This window comes from Parambassis ranga, chromosome 13 (assembly GCF_900634625.1).
Source record: "Parambassis ranga chromosome 13, fParRan2.1, whole genome shotgun sequence".
NCBI lineage: Eukaryota > Metazoa > Chordata > Actinopteri > Ambassidae > Parambassis > Parambassis ranga.
In genome coordinates, this window is record NC_041033.1 from 20,631,236 (window position 1) to 20,651,369 (window position 20,134).

The following is a 20,134-nucleotide window of genomic DNA, read 5'->3' on the forward strand; positions in this document are numbered from 1 at the left end:
ACATTCTTATATATCTGTTATATTTTTGAATACACCACACACCAGTGAGTGCACTGTAGGCAATGCGGGAGGAGTTGGGATCGAACCACCAACCTTCTGGACAACCCTGCTCTACCACTGAGCCACCGCTGCCCTGCTATATTAAATATTATATATATTATCTATTGACTACAGCGAGATAAAGATCCTAAAAAAATAAGTGAAATACGCCAAAAAAGTATAAATCAGGTCAGTTGAGTGTGGTTTGGATCGTTTCAGTGCATGGTGAGTGGTGGCCGCCTGGTGGCGCTGTGCGCTCTGCTCTGATCCATAGACTTTATAGGAGGAGGAGGAGGGAGGAGGCACAGCCGCCGCGCCACAGACACACAATCCACATTTCCAGAGGAGACCGACACACTCAGTCCCCTCCAACGTTTTGCGCCGAGCTCGGGAAACAAAACAAGCGGAGCAGCCTCGCCTCGCTCTCCGGGGACAGATTGGGTCAGATCACTCCCGGAACCTGGTTTGCTTCTTTATGCTTCGGGACGTCACCTCCAACATATAGCTGACAGGATAAGTTATTTTTTTACAGTAGCATTAACCGAGAGGAGATCCTGGAAGATGGGTTCCGTCCCAGCCATATCTGTGCTCATGTTGGGCATTGTGGTCCCAGCGCTGGCCGGATACATCGAGGTATGTGAGAGGAAATGTTGTCTGACTTGTTGTGTGTGTAACTGGATTTGTGTGCTGCTGTCCTCATGGAAAAGCAAATCCTCCGGCGCATTATGTTGCTCTCATGAGACACTGATCACTGTCCTGTTTGTGTCATATACTGTTTAATATACTGCTGCAGATTTCCAACATGAAGTCATCCAAACTCATTAAAACTAAACAGTAGTGTGTGTTTTTAAAGAATGGGACTTCCATGTCAGCCTGAGACACTGCTTTCAGTGTGTGGTGAGTTGAACGTTGTCCTGTGAGGAGAATTATAGCATGCTGTGCTGCAGAGATCAAACGAAAGACAACTGGAGCTCAGTCAGGCCTTTGGGGGACACACACACACACACACAGGAAGGACCTGTGCACCGGATCACAAACAGCCTGCATGTGTATTATATGAGATGAGGAGTCCTTTAACCTGTCAGGTACTCAATCTCTGGCTTTTCCTGTGTCCTGTGTCCCCCCATCCTGCAGCAGGCCTCAGTTCCTGCTCATGTTTTTGGGCTGCAATCATGTCAAACATGCACTCAGGTGTAGTTAGGTCCATATGTAGGTCCACACACACACACACACACACACACACACTCACACTCGTGCACGCTTACCTGCCTGCTGTCCTATTTTCCTGCTGGCTCACCATTATTGTCCCTGGACTCTGATGCCTGCAGTTGTCAGACGTGTGTCATCGGATAACAATGCACCCATTTTCAGAGTAAACAGCCCCACCACCCTCCTCCACCTACACCCCCCACCCTTCACTCCCTCCCTCTCTCCCCCCCTTTAAACACCAAGTGTTCCTTCCTGCTCACTCCTGAACCAACCATGACAAAACACTTTAACCAGACGTCTCCTCCTGGCACCGCCGTGTGCCGTGCCGAGTGGTTTTCAAGGGAATCTTGTTCCCTTTCTCCTGCGTGTGCCTCGGCCATTTTGAGGTTGTGTTGGCTGGCATTGTGTGTGGCAGGGAAATAAATGGTTATTATACCCCCCCCACCCCCAAACAAAATCTATGCTGCTGCACTCTCTCTGTCTGCACAAAGACCTGTCCCCTCTGCAATGATTGCCTCCCTCACAGCACCAGTCAATACTGTACAGACTCTCCTGAGATGATTAATGGATGAAATCAATCAAATTTTTCCCGATCAGTCACCCAGATTAAATTGAGAAATTTACGATGCGTCTTGACTGTGAGGAGCATGTGGTTTAATCAATGGCTTTCTCCTCTCGTTGCTGTCGCAGTAAAATGCTGCATGTTATCCTTGGACCTTGCACTCCTCCTCCTCCTCCTGTAGATTTACTGCTCGAGTTTTGATTTAATTGAAAAGTTCTGCTTTATCTGAGACTCTTCAGCCCTCTGCAGCCTAATTGCCAGTTGTCAGGACTACACAGCAAAAAAATCAACCCCTTGCCTTGACTGATATTTGTCAGTGAAGGTGCTGGTGTGTGCTGATGAGCTTGTAGACACACACACACACACACAGCTGAGCTTGATATTGCTTTGCCGCTGACAGGTTGACTGCACTTGCTCCCCTGGACCTTGAGCTTGCGTTTATGAGCCGGTGAGAGCTCCCCACTGTCGGTCAGGGCTGGCTTGTCCTCTCCACCACCACCACCACCACCTCCCACCTCATCCGCTACCTCACATCTTCCATTGTTCGTCACCTCTTTGTGATTGTGGAGGTGTCGTTGGAAAGGACCGGCCCTTCAGCTGTGCAAACACTTCTGTTTTGTCAGATACCTGTGAGGGTGCCAGATTGTGAGCTTTTGTTTCTTCAGCTGTGTTTTTTCGAGGATCTGTGTCACATATTCTTCATATTCTGCAGAGATTTTCCATGTTTTATTTTTTGTGGTGGTGGTGGTGGTGGTGGAGAATCCAGAGTGAGAGCGGCTGTGAATTTTCTGGAGCTAATTTGAAAACCACATAGCAGAGAATTGCATCACACCGAGGCATCCGCTGATATGTCTCCCACTAGATTAATGGAACACAGAATATTTGGAACAGTTAATACGTTTTGGTACATTTTATTCCCAGCAACCGGAGATTTATCACCGGTTATGCAGTTATGCAATCACATCATGTCATAAAAATTTAAAAAAGAATGTCGGTGTTGTCTTTCCAGTTGGCCTGTAGGATCGGAACATGTGTCTAAAATGTGAGGCAAGACTGAGCTTGTATGACAGAGACTTCTTAGCGAGTTAGGCCCAAAAAAACAGACTGCAGTGCTTGTTGCTTTAGTTGCGGTCCTCTTACAGCAGCAACAGCAGCAGCAGCTTTTTCCCTCTTATCATCCAAAGTGTGCATTGCGTGCATGTAGGCGAGCATTGATATTAAAGTGCTTTCACATGCATATTTGCTCTGGCTGATAGTGAACAATTGCATGTGAACGACTGCCCTGATTGTCGGGGCGGGTGCTTCGAAAGCAGGCCTGAATGATTCACCCTACGAGGGCCTTTTGTGTGCCCCTGAATAGCCTGTGGTGTCGTTACCATACAGAGGTGATCAAGATAGAGGTTTCGCTGCTGAAAAACAACCAGTAGCACATGATAATGATCTCTCGGCTCGTCGTCGTGGGTGGTGAAGCTCAGTTAAAGCCCTCCGTAGGCTGTCGACTTTTCTGTCCTCTAAGCTCTAAAGATTGCCTCTTTGACCTCCACGTTCTGCCGTGTCAGTCAAGCTGACAGGGGGGGTGGGGGAGTGGCACATGTGCTCCATCAGCAGAGAATCGGCCTCACTCACCCTTGAATTTGTAGATTAGCGCCTAAAACCTTGCTTTCAATTGTTGAGACAGCCCTGTAGCCTGTGAATCCTCTTAGAGACAAGAAACACAGGGTGCTTATAGATCTACGAAGGGAAAGGTACTAATCCCAGAGCCCTGCCCCAGCACACTCATACGCTCATACACTTACCCTACAGAGGCAAACTGACTTCAAAGTGGCACAGAACCCAGTGAGTCACCTGTGTGTGTAATATCAGAGGTTTTCAAGTCTGATCTGTGCTTCTATGACTAACAGTGGGAAGGGATGTCTGATTGAATCTAAGCCCTTAATCTCCGTCCTTTCAATTCCTCTAAGATACCTTCCTGACACTCGGCTCGTCTACAGCTTTCTGCCTTTGGCTGTTTCTTCCTCCAAGCTCGTGCATGTCTCCTGGAGCGATTCCATCGACAGACACACTCTCCGCTCATCCCGAGGATTTAAATAGAGAGGCCTCATCAGGCGAGCCTTGTTCTCACGATGCCAGGCTTTGTCTCCTAGGCTCTGCGTGCGCTCTAATTACCCCGAGTGAGCCGAGTTGTCTACTACTTTTTTTTTTTTTGTGTGTGTTGCAGCTGGAAATGTGTGCAATGTCTGTGCAGCTCAGCTCATCACATATTTAGTCAGTTTTTCTCGGTGAGAGATCCTGAGCGGCGGGGACCTGGCGCAGAGTGAGTGGGTTCACATCAACACACCCATGACTGCACACCGCTTAAGTTGCATCGGGCCTCCCGCCATATGTGGGCCAATCTGCACAGCCGTGATGGACCTGCTGGCAGCCGAGGTGAACGCCACTACACCTCAGCTCGGTCTGTGTGTTTTAACAATAGCCCGGCTCAGCACAGAAGCACGAGAATTTCTTTTGTCTGTTGATGTGCTCAGGAATGCATAGCCTGAAGTGCTATTGCCTTCCTTTATTGTGCTGTGAGCGGCTCACTTCCTGTAATAGAGCATTGAAAGTAACTATACACAGTGCCCCCACCACCACCACCTCCACCACCTTTTTAAAACAAGCCCTGCCATTTCAGGCTTCATTATTTAGTGTATTTTCAGTTGTGACAAAGAGACGGGAGTCAGTGTAGGTGGGTTAAACCCTGTCAACCCCCCGCTCGCTGCGTGTTTGTGTGTATTTTTGTGTCCCTGTGGCTCTGTGACTCACTCTTGCTGCTTGAGATTTTCTCCCCATGAATAAAATATCTGTCGCGCCATCTATGAGTTACACTGCACTTGTATCTCTGCCTATATATATGGCCCCCCTGCCTGTTCCAGCCTCGGTCCCTGCTGGTCCATATGTAAGGAACACTTTTTTTTTTCTGTCTCACTCAGGTGTGCAACCCCGGTTTTGTAAGCTCAGTGAGTCATATGAAGACTCGGGCGGGCGAGGCCTTTGCACTGATTTGTGTGCTTTTTATTTACTTGTGCAGCAGGCGCCTGAGAATCAAAGAGAGTCAGGCTTTGTTTCACACTCATCTGCACCAGAAAATGTAACAGCATAAATTACTTAAGGGCTGTGTGGTGTTTAAATGCACCACACAGCTGAAGTTTCTCCCCCCAAACTCCAGTTATAATTGATGCGTCTTTTCTCAGCACTTTGTTTGTTTGTTTGTTTCAGTGTCATTCTGAGAATTTTTTTTAAAGAAACTTCTCAGTGTACCCAGGTACAAACAGGCTGCTGTACAGTCGAAGGAGTGCATAGTAGGAGTAGGGAGGTGGTGCTCCTGTCCTGATAAGCAGGCTGAATGACTGGCAGGCTGCCTCGCTGCCATAGTGCTCTGTTTTGCTGAGCAACGCTGCACAAACACTCTGTCTGCTGCCAGGGAAAACAGAGCATGTTCCTCCCTGTCCATCTTCCTGCTTATTACCCAGCTCCCTTCATATCTCCCACCTCGACCTCCCCTGTGTATGTAGTGGAAATGGTATCATCCAGACTGGAACCAAGGGTAGCATGGACTTCATCCTGTTTCCGTTTTTTTTAAGTTTTTTTTTTTTCCTCAGGAGAGTGGGGGAAATGAAAATGTCAGAACAGTAAGAGATAGAAGCATTGCAGTGTAACTGTATACCCCCAGAGAGAGAGAGAGAGAGAGAGAGGCCTGTGCTGCTGCTGCTGCCACTGGTGCTCAAGCTTTGTGACGGCCCTGTTAGCAGCCTGTCTGATACAGCGTTTTCTCAAGGAGAAGGTGGCCAAGGACAAACAGCAGCTCTGTAGGTTGATCCACTTGGGAATCCGAGACAGAACAAGGAGAGATTTTTACCCACAAAGGAGGGAACGGGGGAAATGAAATGTTCCTTTGAGTTTCCCCACCCTTAATTATCTTTAAGCTCCTACCTTCATGCTCTGTAATTAATTCAGTAATAGGTGATCATGCATGATGAAGAGCTGAAGCCCACAGATCCCCTCCCTGCCCTCATGGTGCCAGTGAAGGAAGGATGTTTGTGTCCTCCCAAACGAAACTGAGCATTACCTCAGTTTCTAAAAAAGAAAACCCTGGGTGAGAGAGAGAGAGGGAAATGAATGTAGCTCAGAGAAGGGAAAGCTTGGGAAGTGAAAGAAGCAAGGCGTGTAATTTAACTGAGAGCATGTGTCGCATCCCGAGTAAATCTGTATTAAATCTGTATTATTCTCTTAAAATCACATTTAAGAGTCATTGATGGAGCAGAGCTGTAGAGTTGAAGGTGACCTCCTCATGTTGTCTGTTCTGCTAAATTATTAGGCCGCTCAATTTACAATCCTACAATCCCCATTCATCTAATTCTCACCAAAACTGTCTTATAGTTACAATAGAGGTGGAGCGCTTCACAATAAAGGCTAAGAAACATTTACTGGATGTGTGTTGTTCCGTGGTTTGGACCCACTCAGCTCACAGGTGACATAATTAATTGATAAATCAATATCTCTGGACTCAGTCCATGCCCCAAAGCAAAGTCTTAGCTCCTCATTGGTCTATTTGTATCTCTTCTTCCATTGTGCTGCTGATCTTTGTTTTGTTTCTGCACTTGTTGACGTGCTGCTAAATTTAGCCAATCGGATTTAAGTTTTGTCGCCTACCGTGCACTAAGTACTCTGTCTAACCATAAAGCCGCACTGAAAGACCTCCTCGAGGGGAGGGTCTGTTGGTATAAACACATGTAACGGTGCAAGTAGCTTCTGTGGTCCTCACACCTAGCCTCCTGATGTAAAAGCTATGTAGCTGTAAAAAATATTGATGTTAGACTGGCCTGATGGTCGACAGCGTATTTATCATTCTGCACCAGACCTCCTTCTGCCCAGTGGCTGAGCTATGACCCTGATATTATTTCTCTTTTTTATTCCCAATCTAATGACCAGTACACATTTCCATTCTGTCAGACGAAGTTATTATAAACCCATCCATGAGGAAATGACCCTCTAAAGCAACAATGACTGCGCATCAAACCATGAATTCAGAGCGCCGTCAGATCAGAGCTGAAGGTCCATCATTTGACACGTGTAACTTTTAGGTTACGGCCATTTCCATTTTGCATAATGGCACCCTGAAATGGCTTTTTTTTGTCTTTCAGCTAATGAATGCTGCAGCTGCATACCTCTATCAGCCATTTGATCTGAGATAAAAACCAATCAAGCACTCTAGAGAATTCCATTAGTTTGATGAGATATGAATATAGCTCACAGCGCAAATCTGAAATAGTCTGCTGTTTTCAGACAAACCCATTAAAAGTCATTTGATCTTCTGCAGCTAATTATAGAGCCTTCTGAGCAGCTTCTCCGGACTCCACCCTTCCCATACTGCACCTACCCTCCAACCACTCCCTTTAGTGTTCATCACATCTCATCCTTATGTTTCATATTTAGCGTCACTGCGCCATTACTGAGGTGTGTGGTGCTGACAGGCAGACACTGCAGCCATGAGTCATGTGATTGCATAGGGGTGTGTTAGCTTCAGAGTCATTGGGCTGCTTTAAATTTGGGACCTCTGACAGACACGTAGCAGGATGCGGCAGAGAGGTCACACTTGGACCGTGCACTGCAGGGACAGGAAACAGGAGGTAGACAAGCTTAGAGACTGATGCTCCTGCTGAGAAGTCCGTGTCTTCTCCATAGAGACATGACTGATTAGCTGTTGGCCTCAGCATGTCTCACTAGAGTTATATTCTTCACTAGTCTGATTGAAATCCCTCCACCCTCCCCTTGCTGAGAGGCTGAGGGAGGGCAGAGCAGGGCTTAATGACAGATAAGCATATCTACATTACATCCATCATGTTCCCTTGGTAAAGATGGCTTCCCTTGCATCGCCTGGAGCATTACAGGCTAATGCAGACATGTGGGTTGTGTCTCTGCTTCACTGCTCAGAGTCTGCAGGGGAGAAAATAGAGCAGGCAGCTCTGCAATCAGAGCACAGATTCATTTAAAATCAACTCGGGTGGGCATGGGAGAGTGGCACAGCATGGTGGGGGTCAGAGTGGAACTCAGCGGCGGTCCGTAACTTACTTCCAAGTGGCAACTTCAGTGAGACGGTGATGAAAAGTGGTTTTAATGTAAAAAAAAAAAATGTAGAGTTTTAATAAGTTCTGAATCTGTTCTGCAAGTTGAAAATCCATTTTGACATCACCTCCACAGGGCTTAGAGTTAAATTTGGGAGAATGATGAAGGCTGTCTCACAGTTAACACTTCACAGACGAAAATGTTCCTGTGAGCTAGAGCTAGACGTTTGAGAAATGGGGAACATTTGGTGTTTTGACTGATGTATTACCTGGGTAATTCAGGTAAAGATCTGCTCCTCTGAGCCGGGGACGTTTTGTGAAGTGAAACCGAAGGCAGGGCTGGTAATTTTAAACAGCTGGGGAAAAAAATTGCGCTCAGAAGTTGTTTGGCTACACTGGCTAACTGCAGCTACTGCCTGCTAAACAGTGCCGGCCCTAGTTCCTCGTGTGGGTTCCTGTTCCTGCAGTGGTAAAGGGCATATCTATAACGCATACATCGTATATGCAAATTTTAACTGACTGAACTGTCAGACATGTCACATGTTGAGTTACTGCTGCTGTTAATATGAGACAAACCCCTGGTATCGTGCCAGGCTCAGGTCAACATCCTCCTCCTCTCTTCCATGCAGTACGTCTGCCACCTGCTATCAGTTCACGTTGGCAGGTAATTTTGACGTATCGCTGATGCGTCCTTGATCTCCTCCTTTCTCCTCTGGCTGTTCTCCTCGCCACAACTCACGGCTGCCTTGTAGCGACTGAGTGTGATATTTCCATGTTGCCCTTGAAACTGCTTGCTCTCAATGTCACCTCCTGCTGAGCACCGTTCCCCCCACAGTCGGTCTGATTTAGACACAGTGTTCTTCCTCCCCTCTTCTCTCACCACTGCACCACACATTATAGGGCAAATTGACTTTTTTATGTCTTGCTTTCTGCAGTGGAACGGCCTCTCTGTGTGTGCTCTCCCCTCACCAGCCTTACCTCAGTGTTACATCTCTCACCTCACGGCCTGTTTCTCCTCCCCAAATTTCTTTCTTTTGCTTGCTCAACAATTACGTGCTCATTAACAGAGGGAGTTCAGGCGGTTGAGAGAGACGTCAGTGACAGGGCTGGAGGCCTCTCTGAGGTGCTCCGTTACTGTGGTTCCTTTATTGACAAGTCTGCCTGTCTGCCAGCCTGCCTGGTTCCAAGGAGCAGCCGCGTGGTGCTGCATGCTGATGAGCTGAGAGTCATCCAGCAGGAAAATGAAAAATCGTGAGTGGGAGTGACAGAGGGAAGGAAGGTAGGGAAGGAAGGAAGGATGCAGCACTGTTTTCCACTCAGTTCAGAGGATATGAGAGGAAGAGAAAGTGAAGTGAGTACAGGTCATTTCTCCCAAATCCCCTCTCCTCAGCATGAGCGATTAGGCGACTGTGGCTCTCCGGCAGACGAGAGAGGCACGCTCCTGTGTCTAATCCTCCTCTTTTAAACTGCTGAGAGTGCAGTACAGAGTGAGGAAAGAGTCAACGTCCACATAAAGTGGCCTGTGGAAAACACAGGCGCATAGTTCAAACCAAACTGAAGCCAGCCTAACAATCGCCTAAACCCTAAATCTACCGTGTAGCCACAGCCCACTTTTTCTCCTGCCCAGATAAGGATTTCTCTGCCTTCCACATCACATCACCTGAATCCCCTCGCAGAGAACCAGAAATACCCCTGCAGCCCTCATTATCTGCTCTGCCTGGATGATGTCAGGCTTCCCCCATCCCTCTCCTGCACCGCTCACCGAATAGACGGACCTCCAACCTGGCACAGAGGCTTTTAATAAATGGGCAAGCAATGGCCAATTTAATCAGGCTAATGTGTACGTTACAGTCGGCGCTGCGTCGGCTATTTGATCTCCATACCGGCTCACTGATGAGAGCTGCGCGAACGGAAGCTGCAGGTGGAGGGAAAACAAGAGAGAGCAGTCAATTTAGTCTGCTGAGCGGAGTAATGAAGACAGCAGCTCTAATTCCTGTTGGAGAGGGATACAAAGGAAGCAGCAGAGATCATTAGGCAGAGGCAGTACAGAAATAATGGAGTGTCAAGTCAAGGCTAAATGTATTTGTTGACTTAGTGGTGAAGCTAGCAGTTCTGTCTATTTCAGTCATAAACATCTGGCATAGTGATGTCAAGAATGTAATCCTCTCCTGGCCACGTGGGCTGTAAGCCCGGATAGAGAAGGCTGAGAGGGTCGCCAGCTCACATGGCTCAGAGAGAGGGAGACGCAGGTGAGGAGGTAAATGTACGATACAGTAGCCGAGGCGAGAGAGAGAGAGAGAGGATGGGTTCACAAAGAGTTGTCCAGAGTGCTCAAAGTGAACAGAGATGAAAGGACGGAGATGGAGGATTGAAGGGATTGCTCATGCTGAGAGCTTTTAGTGGGCAGGAGGGAAGAATAGCTGCTTGTACTGACAGGAGCGCTGCAGAAGAGGCACGCATGCTCAGACCTGCTGTCAGCAGCACACCGAGCAGCTGCACAGAAACAAGAAATATCACCTAAAAAAAATGGACCTCGATCATATCAGTGCTGCTTCAGTCATTAAGGCTAAACGTGAAAACACATGATCTTCTTCTAGGAAGAAATAGTTCAAACTCCAGCGCCTTATTTAAGGCAATCATCCACCTGCTCGGCTTTGCAGCTAAACAACAAGCTGTGGGTAAAGCCCTCGGTGTAATTATCTCTTTATCGCTGCTGCACACACTTATCAGTTATTTCCCCATTGGCTACACTTTAATGTGTATACCACCCCTCTGTGTGTGCACACACACACACATTGATTTTTTTTTTTGGCCTGTTTTGTTGTATTTGCATATGATGATGATAAACTCTCAAATTCAATTAGCCATCTAATACACCTCACAGTCAGAATTGCAGCTATTAAGTTGCAATCAATGATTTATAGAAGCGCGTTCTATTTTTATTTCTCTTTTTAAAGCTGTTGTGACATTGCTGTTCCTTTCAGGCCGACACTGCAGAGAAGCTGATCAAATTTTCATGATGGATAATTATTCGGAGACAGATAGCAGAGACCATGTTTTCGAGCCTAATAGTCGGACTGTTCTGCCCCGCCTCTGCCCTTCAGCCCTGCTTTATGGATGTATTCCTTTCCCGATGTCTCTGACAGTGATTGGACTAACAAGGAGTCAGCCCCCTCACTACTATACTTGACGTGTCTCGTTCCAAATTTGGCAACATATACTTCAAATAGTTCTCTCTCCGAGAAGCAGAACTGAAACAAATTTGTTCCTCCTCATCCGCCTTCCCCTCACCCAGTCAGAAACCAATCTCCTCTGTATCTCCCTAATCTAACCAGGTAGGCAGGAAAATTCAATATTATGACGGTGGTGGATGACCCTCGAGGCTACATGTGAGATTGGGCTGGAGAGGTGAATGGGGAAGGAGTTATATTCCAGGAGGATGCATGCTGCCTGAAATCTGTGTCAAGAGGAGGCCGTAGGGGAAACGGCTGCACGGTCCCCTCCTGCTTGCCTCCTCACTGGCAGCTTTGAGAACAGAAGAATAATAAAACACAGGATGCAGCAGGCATCCTGATGTCAGACGTCAGGCACATGTTCACTTGCAGGCATCTGAACAGCAGCTCTGTGTCTGTCTGACACGCCGCAGATAACAGCCGAGAGAAAGATGGCGAGACCACACAGCGCTGACAACGCTGCGTGCCTGAGGAGAGGTTTCAGAGGGGAAGACTGTGTGGACCTTTGTCCTGTGATGTCAGAGCCTGGCTCAGCTATTTGTACCGCTGGACTTTTTTTTCCCATGGCTGGCTGCCCTTTGGTTGCTTGGATCAACATTATAAATACATGAGGTGCGCTTCGCGTGAGTTAATGGGTTCCTCGGCCACAGCAAAGTTCAAGAAAGTCTCTTACCAAGTATTTCACAGATTAGTTTAATTTGTGCAGAGACAACAAGAGCGCTTTGTTTCAGAGCTCAGTTACCAGGGAAGTTCAGCTCATGTGTGGTTTGTCAACAGACATAAACTTTACTCAGTGAACCCTTCCCTAACTGGTTCTTCAGTAGTGGTGCCTCTGCTGTAGTTGTGCATTGATCGTGTTTATAGGTAGGAGCCAGGTGAGGGTCCCAGCTGCTTCTGAGAACCCTTTTTTCAGACTTAGGCTATGTGAACAGAAGTAAATGTACAGATCTTTGTCCTGCTGGCCATATCTGCATCTAAGGATTGTTTGCATCTGCATTGGTCCATAATGCAGTTAATCAATGTATTCTGACATTTAATGGGCAAATTAGTGGGAATGTTTCCAAACAAACGACTGATTGTTGCAACTTTAGAGCATGTAATGAGGATTTACATGCTAACGTTGTGTGTTTGTCGTCACACAAAACGGTTAAAGAAATGATCCTCTCAGTTTGGTGTGAAAGAATTTGTCCATCCTGACCCCAGGGATACCCGACACCTAACCTCAACACCCTTTATCAGACTCTACAAATGCCTAAATGGACTGGAGAGGTGGTCAGGTGTCCACATACTTTTGGCCTTATAGTGGTCTTTAGACCTGCACAAACAATCAAGCTCATAGAGACAATGAGAAGTGATGCTTTTACTAGGTTATAAAGAATATAAAGAAAGCAAAAACTACCTACTGACATGCTAAATGCTACCTGCTAGCTTTCAAAGATCTTATAATAGCCAACAGTCCAAGTGGTTCAGTGGAACAGTGTTAACACATTAGTGCAGCAAATGATAAAATAATTAACTTGACATGTGTGCAACTGTCAGATAGTGAGGAAGCGAGATTGCTCCATCAAAACAAAAGTCAAGTGCAAAAATATACCAACCGTCGTCGAGGTCTAAAGGCCGGAGTGAGTTTATTTCTTAATTGCACGACAGACTTTGTTCCCTCTCCACTAAAATCAGGTTACCCAGTGTGTGCTCCCACTCTGGCAGCACATCATTGCACATCAGAAACACATTCATTTGACATGAATAAATAACGTAAACGCCTCACAAGCAGGTCACTGCGTTTTTTAATCAGTCTACTGAGAGATTTTTGTTATTAAAGAGAATGATATACAGTACGTTTACCTTCTGAGCTCCCAGTTATAAAACCTCTAAAGATGAAATATGCTTTTAATTATAGAGTGATATCACTTGATGAAAGAGTGCAGTGTGTATCCCCCTGTGTTTTAAGTGTTTATTTCTCTCTCTCTCTCTCTCTCTCTGAATGAGCTCCATTGGTTGGGGCAAGCCTGCAAGACAAGACCCCACTGGCCCACCAACTGGAGCCACATATAAATAGCCCAGACACACCTTCTCCCTTGTGACCAGGAAAAAAAAAAGACTACTTTGCTCTAATTAACAGTGTTTTCCTCCTCTCTTGGCCTAGTATCACTCCACTCCTCCACTCTTTCCCGACATTTACATTTACATGGCAGCCTATTAGCCGGCTCCCGAGCCCATAGCCACTTAAAGCAAGACATAGAATATAATCACCAGGTGACAATTACAAGCAGGCTGCACAGCGCAGGAGACAGCGCTGCGACAATGTTCCTGTGATAATACCACAGTGCTGATGATGTGAGCGAAGGAGAGGAAGAGGTAAATATGTAAAGACTTCTTAGAGAAACGTGATTGAGTTGTAAGGAGGCTGACACGAGGTTCACCTTGAAGAGACGCATTTTCGGACAGAAAATGAAGTGAAGTGACTGCAAAGGCCCACAAGTGTCCCTCCTGCACAACAGTGCTACATTTGCAAATGATATTCATAAAGCTTCGGGATGCTGCAGACAATAATTCAAAAGAAAAACTAGCTGCTGATTGTGGGAGAATACATACAGCTTTTATGAAAGGCTGCCTGGCTCTGTGGAAAGTTTTATTTACAGCCCCGTCTCACAGAATAACACGTCGGGTAGTTTCACAGGAAAGGCTCAGAAAACTTGTGACTATGTTTTTATTATGGCTTTTGTTGAGGCAGGACCCATGATTTTGGTTGTGAAACAGGAAGTATTTAACCCAAATCATGCGCTTGTGAACCAGACTGAGTAAGTTTGTTGTAACCACACAGAACAACACAGATAAACACAACAGGTTCACAACAGAAGTCAACAATAAAACAAATAGGAACATTTCAATCACCAAGATGGAAAACTGTTACCTGCCCAATAAACATTACATGTAGTCACATCTCCTGAGGAATCCTCTTCCATTCTTCTTGAATGAATCTCTGAGGGTCCTCTTGGCATGGAGCCTGGTTTTTCTGCAGGTCAGTCAGTGATATTCACTGGGTTCTCCTAGAGCTGGTTCTTCACTAGAGAAGACATTTGCTTTTGGTCCTTGTCCTGTTAGGAAATGATGACTAAAGCTAAAGTTTCACACACTGAACCATCCTCATCCTCATCATACTGCCACCACCGTGCTTGACTGTATGAATTGTGTTCTTTGGGTTAGACGCCTCTCCTTTCTTTGTCCCTATGAAGGCAACATCTCTAGTTTAGTTTCATCAGAACAAATGAGACACTTGTAGTCTGTGTCTCTGTCTCCAGGTTGTCCCTAGAGTCTTCTTCAAATCCAGATCATCTTGGCAGTTGTTGTGAGCTCTTCAGACACATCTCTCATTAGTTTTGTTTCCAGAGCTGAATGTTTCTTTTCTTGCCTCTGCCCGTCTTGTTTCTTCTTTCTTTGACTCTCTTTGTAGACGTGAACTTTTTCTTCTTCGTCTTTCACTTTTGCCATGAAAGCTTTTTACAAGTCTTAGGATGTGTTACTTGTTGTTCTTTGTGAGTACTGCAAAAGGGCAGTCCTCACCGTTAACTGTAAATGAAATGCTTACAAGGTCATTGAGACTACACAGTATCATTGCATAACAGTGATTTTGTACTAGGATTTTCTCAAGGAAAATAAATATATTTATATGGTAAGAATGTTTTTCACTGTAATAAAACAGCACTTGGAAAACATTTAAAAATCATCTAGTAATTGATAAGAGGTTAATAAGAGTTTGGACCTGGCATCACCTAACACACCACGCCATAATGTCATTACTGAGCATTGTGTGTTGTTGTTGTGTGTTTGTGGCGTATGTAACAAGATGATCTGGCACACATAATACTCACAACAGGGGGGGTGGGGGGTGCACCTCTGATTGTGCAACACTCGTTTGGCTTTTGAATGAACAATGGCGGCATAATGAGGGGTTCTCTGTAGCTGCATTATTACACACTCAAAATGAGCGTGTTATTCACCACTGTAATACAACATGCTGTACGCTGCAGTTCCACATTGACATTTAACACATTTTCCCACAATCCTTCACCTCCAGCCCTGTTCACATGAAACTGAAGGTCCCCCGTTAACTGACTGTCCCCTCTGTAAACAGTAAATGGCTGCATTTATGTATTGTTTTGTGCCATGCAAGGCTTACAGAGAGGTCCGCTGTCAGGACCGAGGACACTTCACTGTGTGCACAGCACGAGCTGGGGGTTGTGGTTCTGTTCCACCTTTCACAGTCTGCTAACCTAGCCTGTAAACATTGTTAGCTTCCATCTTTGCTGATCAGGATTCCTCTCAGATCTCACGCTGTGACTTACTGTCTGGTAAATATTTTACAAGAAAGGAGCAGTGTCTGTCTGTGCTGGGGAGCGACATTGCTGAACACACTGATGCACACTGCCATGGCAATGGGCGATGAGTTTGTGTTCACAGACGTAGCTTTGTGTACTGTACGTCTGTCAGAGGATGTGTGTGTGTGCAGAGTTGAGGGTCATTTTGGTGTTTGCACACAAGGACACAATGCTGCTGAATGCACCAAACAGGGCAGAGCAGCTGTTATTGTGAGGGACGTCCTCAGTGCCATTCACTCCCGCTGCCACGCCGTCTCTCATATGCCAGTCTCTCACAACTGTGGCCTCATTCCCTCTTTCTCCATATTTTTTCCCCCTCCTCTTCCCTCGTTGCGAGCATCTGATGATCCATCTTGCTGCTTTCTTCTCCCTCCTCCCCTCACGCTCATCTGCTCCACTTCTTCTTCACTCTGTATTTTTTGCCGTTTCCCCCTCTCTCCCTCACTCTCTCTCTCTCTCTCTCTCTCTCTCTTCTGCAGCCTCAATGTTCCTCCGTGTGAATAGCTGGGATGCTTTTGTAGATGGTTTCCATAGTGACGGGCCATTTGAACAAGTCGTCATTCACGTCCGTTTGCTGTAAGCTGGAGGGAGGCCATGTTATCTCCCCCCGACACATACACACACACACACACACACACACGCAGACCTGCGCAACTCAATCACCCCACAACTGTTAGCACGCAACCAGCCAACTGCGCCCGCCTTCCAGCTTAAATACAAACGCGACCCGCCACCCTTCACCTGCCCTGCACTGAGCGGGCAAACGTTAGGCGAAATCAAGTCGCAGCTCAGTCACAAATTGCCGTGGACACTGTTGAGTTTATTTCAAGGTGCAGCTTGTAGAATATTAACACCAGTGAATGATTACAACACAAACAGGATGCAGCTCATGTTTGCAGTGGGCTCGATAAAGACACGTAACATGGAACATCTTTTGAAAACTGTTCCATTTAAAGGCACTTCTTGGCCTCAGACATTAAAGGGAATATAGGACACGTCTGCACTGTGGTACGTCCAGTGTTTTCACACTTGGAGAGGCTCCACACAGCCTCATTAACAACAAGCCTGTTCAATCAAGCACAGGTTGAGCGGAAAGGATTACAAATAGGCTTACTGTCTGAACCAGGGGGCTGGTACCGGCGCACCATGGCCGTGCCATTGTCTCCCAGTGGTTGTGTGTTTGTGGGGTGTGGTGACGGTGTTTTTCCGCTCCTCCTGTGGAAGTCTGGTGCAGAAGGTGCAGACTTTGCTCCCCTCTTCCTCCTCTTCCTCCTCCTTAGTACAGTCAGATGAGTGATGGGAGGCTAATGAGCCATGCAGAGGTGACCGCTAGTGAACAGAAACGTGTGTTCAGCTTTCTGTGGAGCATCTTTAAACTCAGACTTATATGGAGCAACATTGCTGAACACACTGATGCACACTGCCATGGCAATGGGCGATGAGTTTGTGTTCACAGACGTAGCTTTGTGTACTGTACGTAGTGTTTTAACTTTGACTGAGTCTCAAAGAGGAAGTAGACTGAGTGATGTTTGTGTTTTAAGAGGAAGAGATTTTCAGAGTGGAACCGTAGATTTCACGGCCCTGCATTTATGTCACTTCAGGGAAAGTGTCACTTACTGAAATCGCCTCTTCCTCAAACTGTGGGCATTTTTCCCTCTGTGGGCTTGGAGCGGTTGACTCATAGGGCAATTCCAGAGAAATCTCAGGGCTCTTCAGATGGAGAAGACAAAAGGCCATTTCGCTCAGACAGAGGAACTCATTTGCATTGCAGCGAGGGGGTTGCCCTTTTGTTTCAGATTCTACTGACATGACACCTCTTTCCTTTTTATTATTCTGTTTTTACTGTCTACCCTTTAGAGACTGGAGGTATAGTGGAGGTGCTTTGGTCAGTAAAGGAAAATGTCAGTGTCTCTCTGTCACCCCTCCTCATCTGTTATCTGCTGCAGGGAGTTTGTGTAAGGATGGCGTTGAGGCCTTCCCCACTGGCTTTTTATGACTGGGAGGATTCACATAGTTACACAGCCTCGTGTGTGTGTGTGTGTGTGTGTGTGTGTGTGTGTGTGTGTGTGTGTGTGTGTGTGTGTGTGTGTGTGTGTGTGTGTGTGTGTGTGTGTGTGTGTGTGTGTGTGTGTGTGTGTGTGTGTGTGTGTGTGTGTGTGTGTGTGTGTGTGTGTGTGTGTGTGTGTGTGTGTGTGTGTGTGTGTGTGTGTGTGTGTGTGTGTGTGTGTGTGTGTGTGTGTGTGTGTGTGTGTGTGTGTGTGTGTGTGTGTGTGTGTGTGTGTGTGTGTGTGGATCATGTAAGTTTCAGATGGGGCCCACCCAGAGATGGCTTACATATTAACGAGGAACTCCCAGCCAGTCAGCGAGAGAAGGAAAATGTGTTGGGGGAAAAAATGGCAGAGAAGCTTGTTGCAGATTGGAACCGTTTGTTGTGAAAATGTCTGAAACTTAAAGAGTATTTTTTTTTACCCACACCTAAATAAATTACAAAAACAGCAACTGAAAATGAAAGTGGGAAAAACTACAAACCCCAGCCTCCTGGGTAAACGTTGGATTTGGGTCATTGCTACTTCTACTGTCAGATTTTATCAGCTAACTGTCGTTATCAGATTTTTTTGCATTTGTTGGCATCAGTGTAGTGTTTATGTGTGAGATTATATATTTAATTTATTTATTTATTTTAGATACTTTAGTAATCCCAGAGGGAAATTGTTTAAGGCTGCTGCCAAGCAGTATCATACAATGACAAGCAAGGTGCGCCACAGGCACAGGTGAAGTGTCTTGCCCAAGGACACACAACAATGACTTAGGGAGGAGTTGGGATCGAACCACCAACCCTGCTCTACCACTGTTGCCACCTAATTTTTTTTAATTTTATTTTAGATACTATTTATTTTATTTTAGATACTATTCTTTGGTTCAAACCATTGCAAGAGAACGTTTCTGTTTAGGATTTGAGAAAGATAAAGGTGTTGATAAATGGTCACTTGTGTTTGAAAGCACCATCTGTAGCACATTATTTTTTTTATTCTGCTGCATTTGCTAATATACATAACTGGCTTAACCTGGTTGCACACATTAATCTCATAATCTTAAAACTTAACTAGAGCCTGTGGGCTTCTATTAACTCTTGTCTTTTCCACCACTATATACTCTGTGTTTGGAAAATGGCTGCTTTCAAATTAAATTACAATCAATGCAGCTAAAATGTGCCTTAATTCTTAGCTATAAGGAACAGTTAAGCAAAATATCACTCACACACACACACACACACACACACACACCTGCAAGTGTGTTTCTCCTTTTCAATAAAAGTATTCACGGGGGTGTTTTCCTGCCTTGAGACAACAAGACACCTGTACACCTGCCAAAGTATTCTCTGATCAGTGACTGCATGCATATTGTTTGATGGAGGATTATATTATATGTATATATATATATATATGGCACCCTGCAGGGAAATATACTTACAGGCAATAAACAAGCACATGCTGCAATACAAGCTTCAATGGAAGAAGCTAATAGAGAAAGAATGTAATAATCGCCGTGTCCTCTCATATACAGCAGCACTTTTATTGCAGGCAGTAAGAGCTGCAATCAATACTCATTCTGTGTATTATACATATAGATGGTCTCTACATGTGTGAGTGTCTTTCTCACCACCACACATCTTGTTTAAGTATTAAGTCACCACAGGGAAGGATTAGGTGGATTAATGATGCCAGGCATTTCTCTGCACGGTCACATGGACACTAAGCATTCTGGGAACCCACGAATCCTGACCGGTGCCTCATTCTGGAGCTGCTTTTAAAAGACCCAGACTATAGGCGGCCCAGGCTTCACCAATACGTCTGCCAAATTTAGACCGGTTGCCACCGCTCTCAGAGGCCTGCAAAGTTTATAGAGGCAGTTGACACTGGAGCTGATTGCAGTGGTGCTGTTTTTATTTGCAACCCAGGCAATTTACCAGAAAATGTTTGTCAGAAAAACAAGAAGCCGGGCACCACCAAAGACATTTATTAGTCTGTCTGTGCACAGAGGACGTCTGTGCACCGCCTCTGTGTGTCTGTGTGTGGGACCCTGCTGTTTTCAACTTTACATATTTGTTTCCCCTCACACACACTGTCCTGAGCTCACACACACACACACACACACACACACACTGATGCCTACACACAGATTGGATTAGCTCTCTGGATCTCGCCCAGATGCTGTGTGGTAGGTCATGTACTAACTGACCCGGTCCAGGAGGCCGTTTCTAAAACCTCATTAAACAATACAACTTTTTTTTTATTGTAAGTTTGAGTAGTTAAAAGTAGCAGATGTGGTTCACATGACTCAACTACGAGTACTCAGGAGCGTGTAGTTATATAAACACATTCTGAGGTCTGTTTAGTTGTGAAGAGCCAACCTCTGCTATGTGAAGAATGGACATATCCAAGCTGATAAAGTAATCTGATTACTTATTTTACACCATTTTAGCCATGTGCCTCCACCCAGTCATTATAGTGCACATGATGGATCTGTATTTCTTACATGTATCTTTTGTGTTTATTTACAGAATGCTAAATGTGTGTGTGCATGGATAGCCAGGCAGGCTAAGATCAGGTT

The 20,134-nt window shown here is 45.8% G+C and overlaps 1 protein-coding gene across 1 annotated transcript in view; it reads left to right on the plus strand.

The window, feature by feature from the left end:
* The first annotated feature begins 361 nt into the window (after positions 1 to 361).
* Positions 362 to 20,134, plus strand: part of aplp2 (amyloid beta (A4) precursor-like protein 2) — a 47,713-nt gene continuing 27,940 nt past the window's right edge. The window contains exon 1 of the mRNA XM_028418917.1: positions 362 to 672. Coding sequence (XP_028274718.1) covers positions 601 to 672 — 72 coding nt within the window. The 5' untranslated portion in view covers positions 362 to 600. The remainder of the gene's footprint in view (positions 673 to 20,134) is intronic.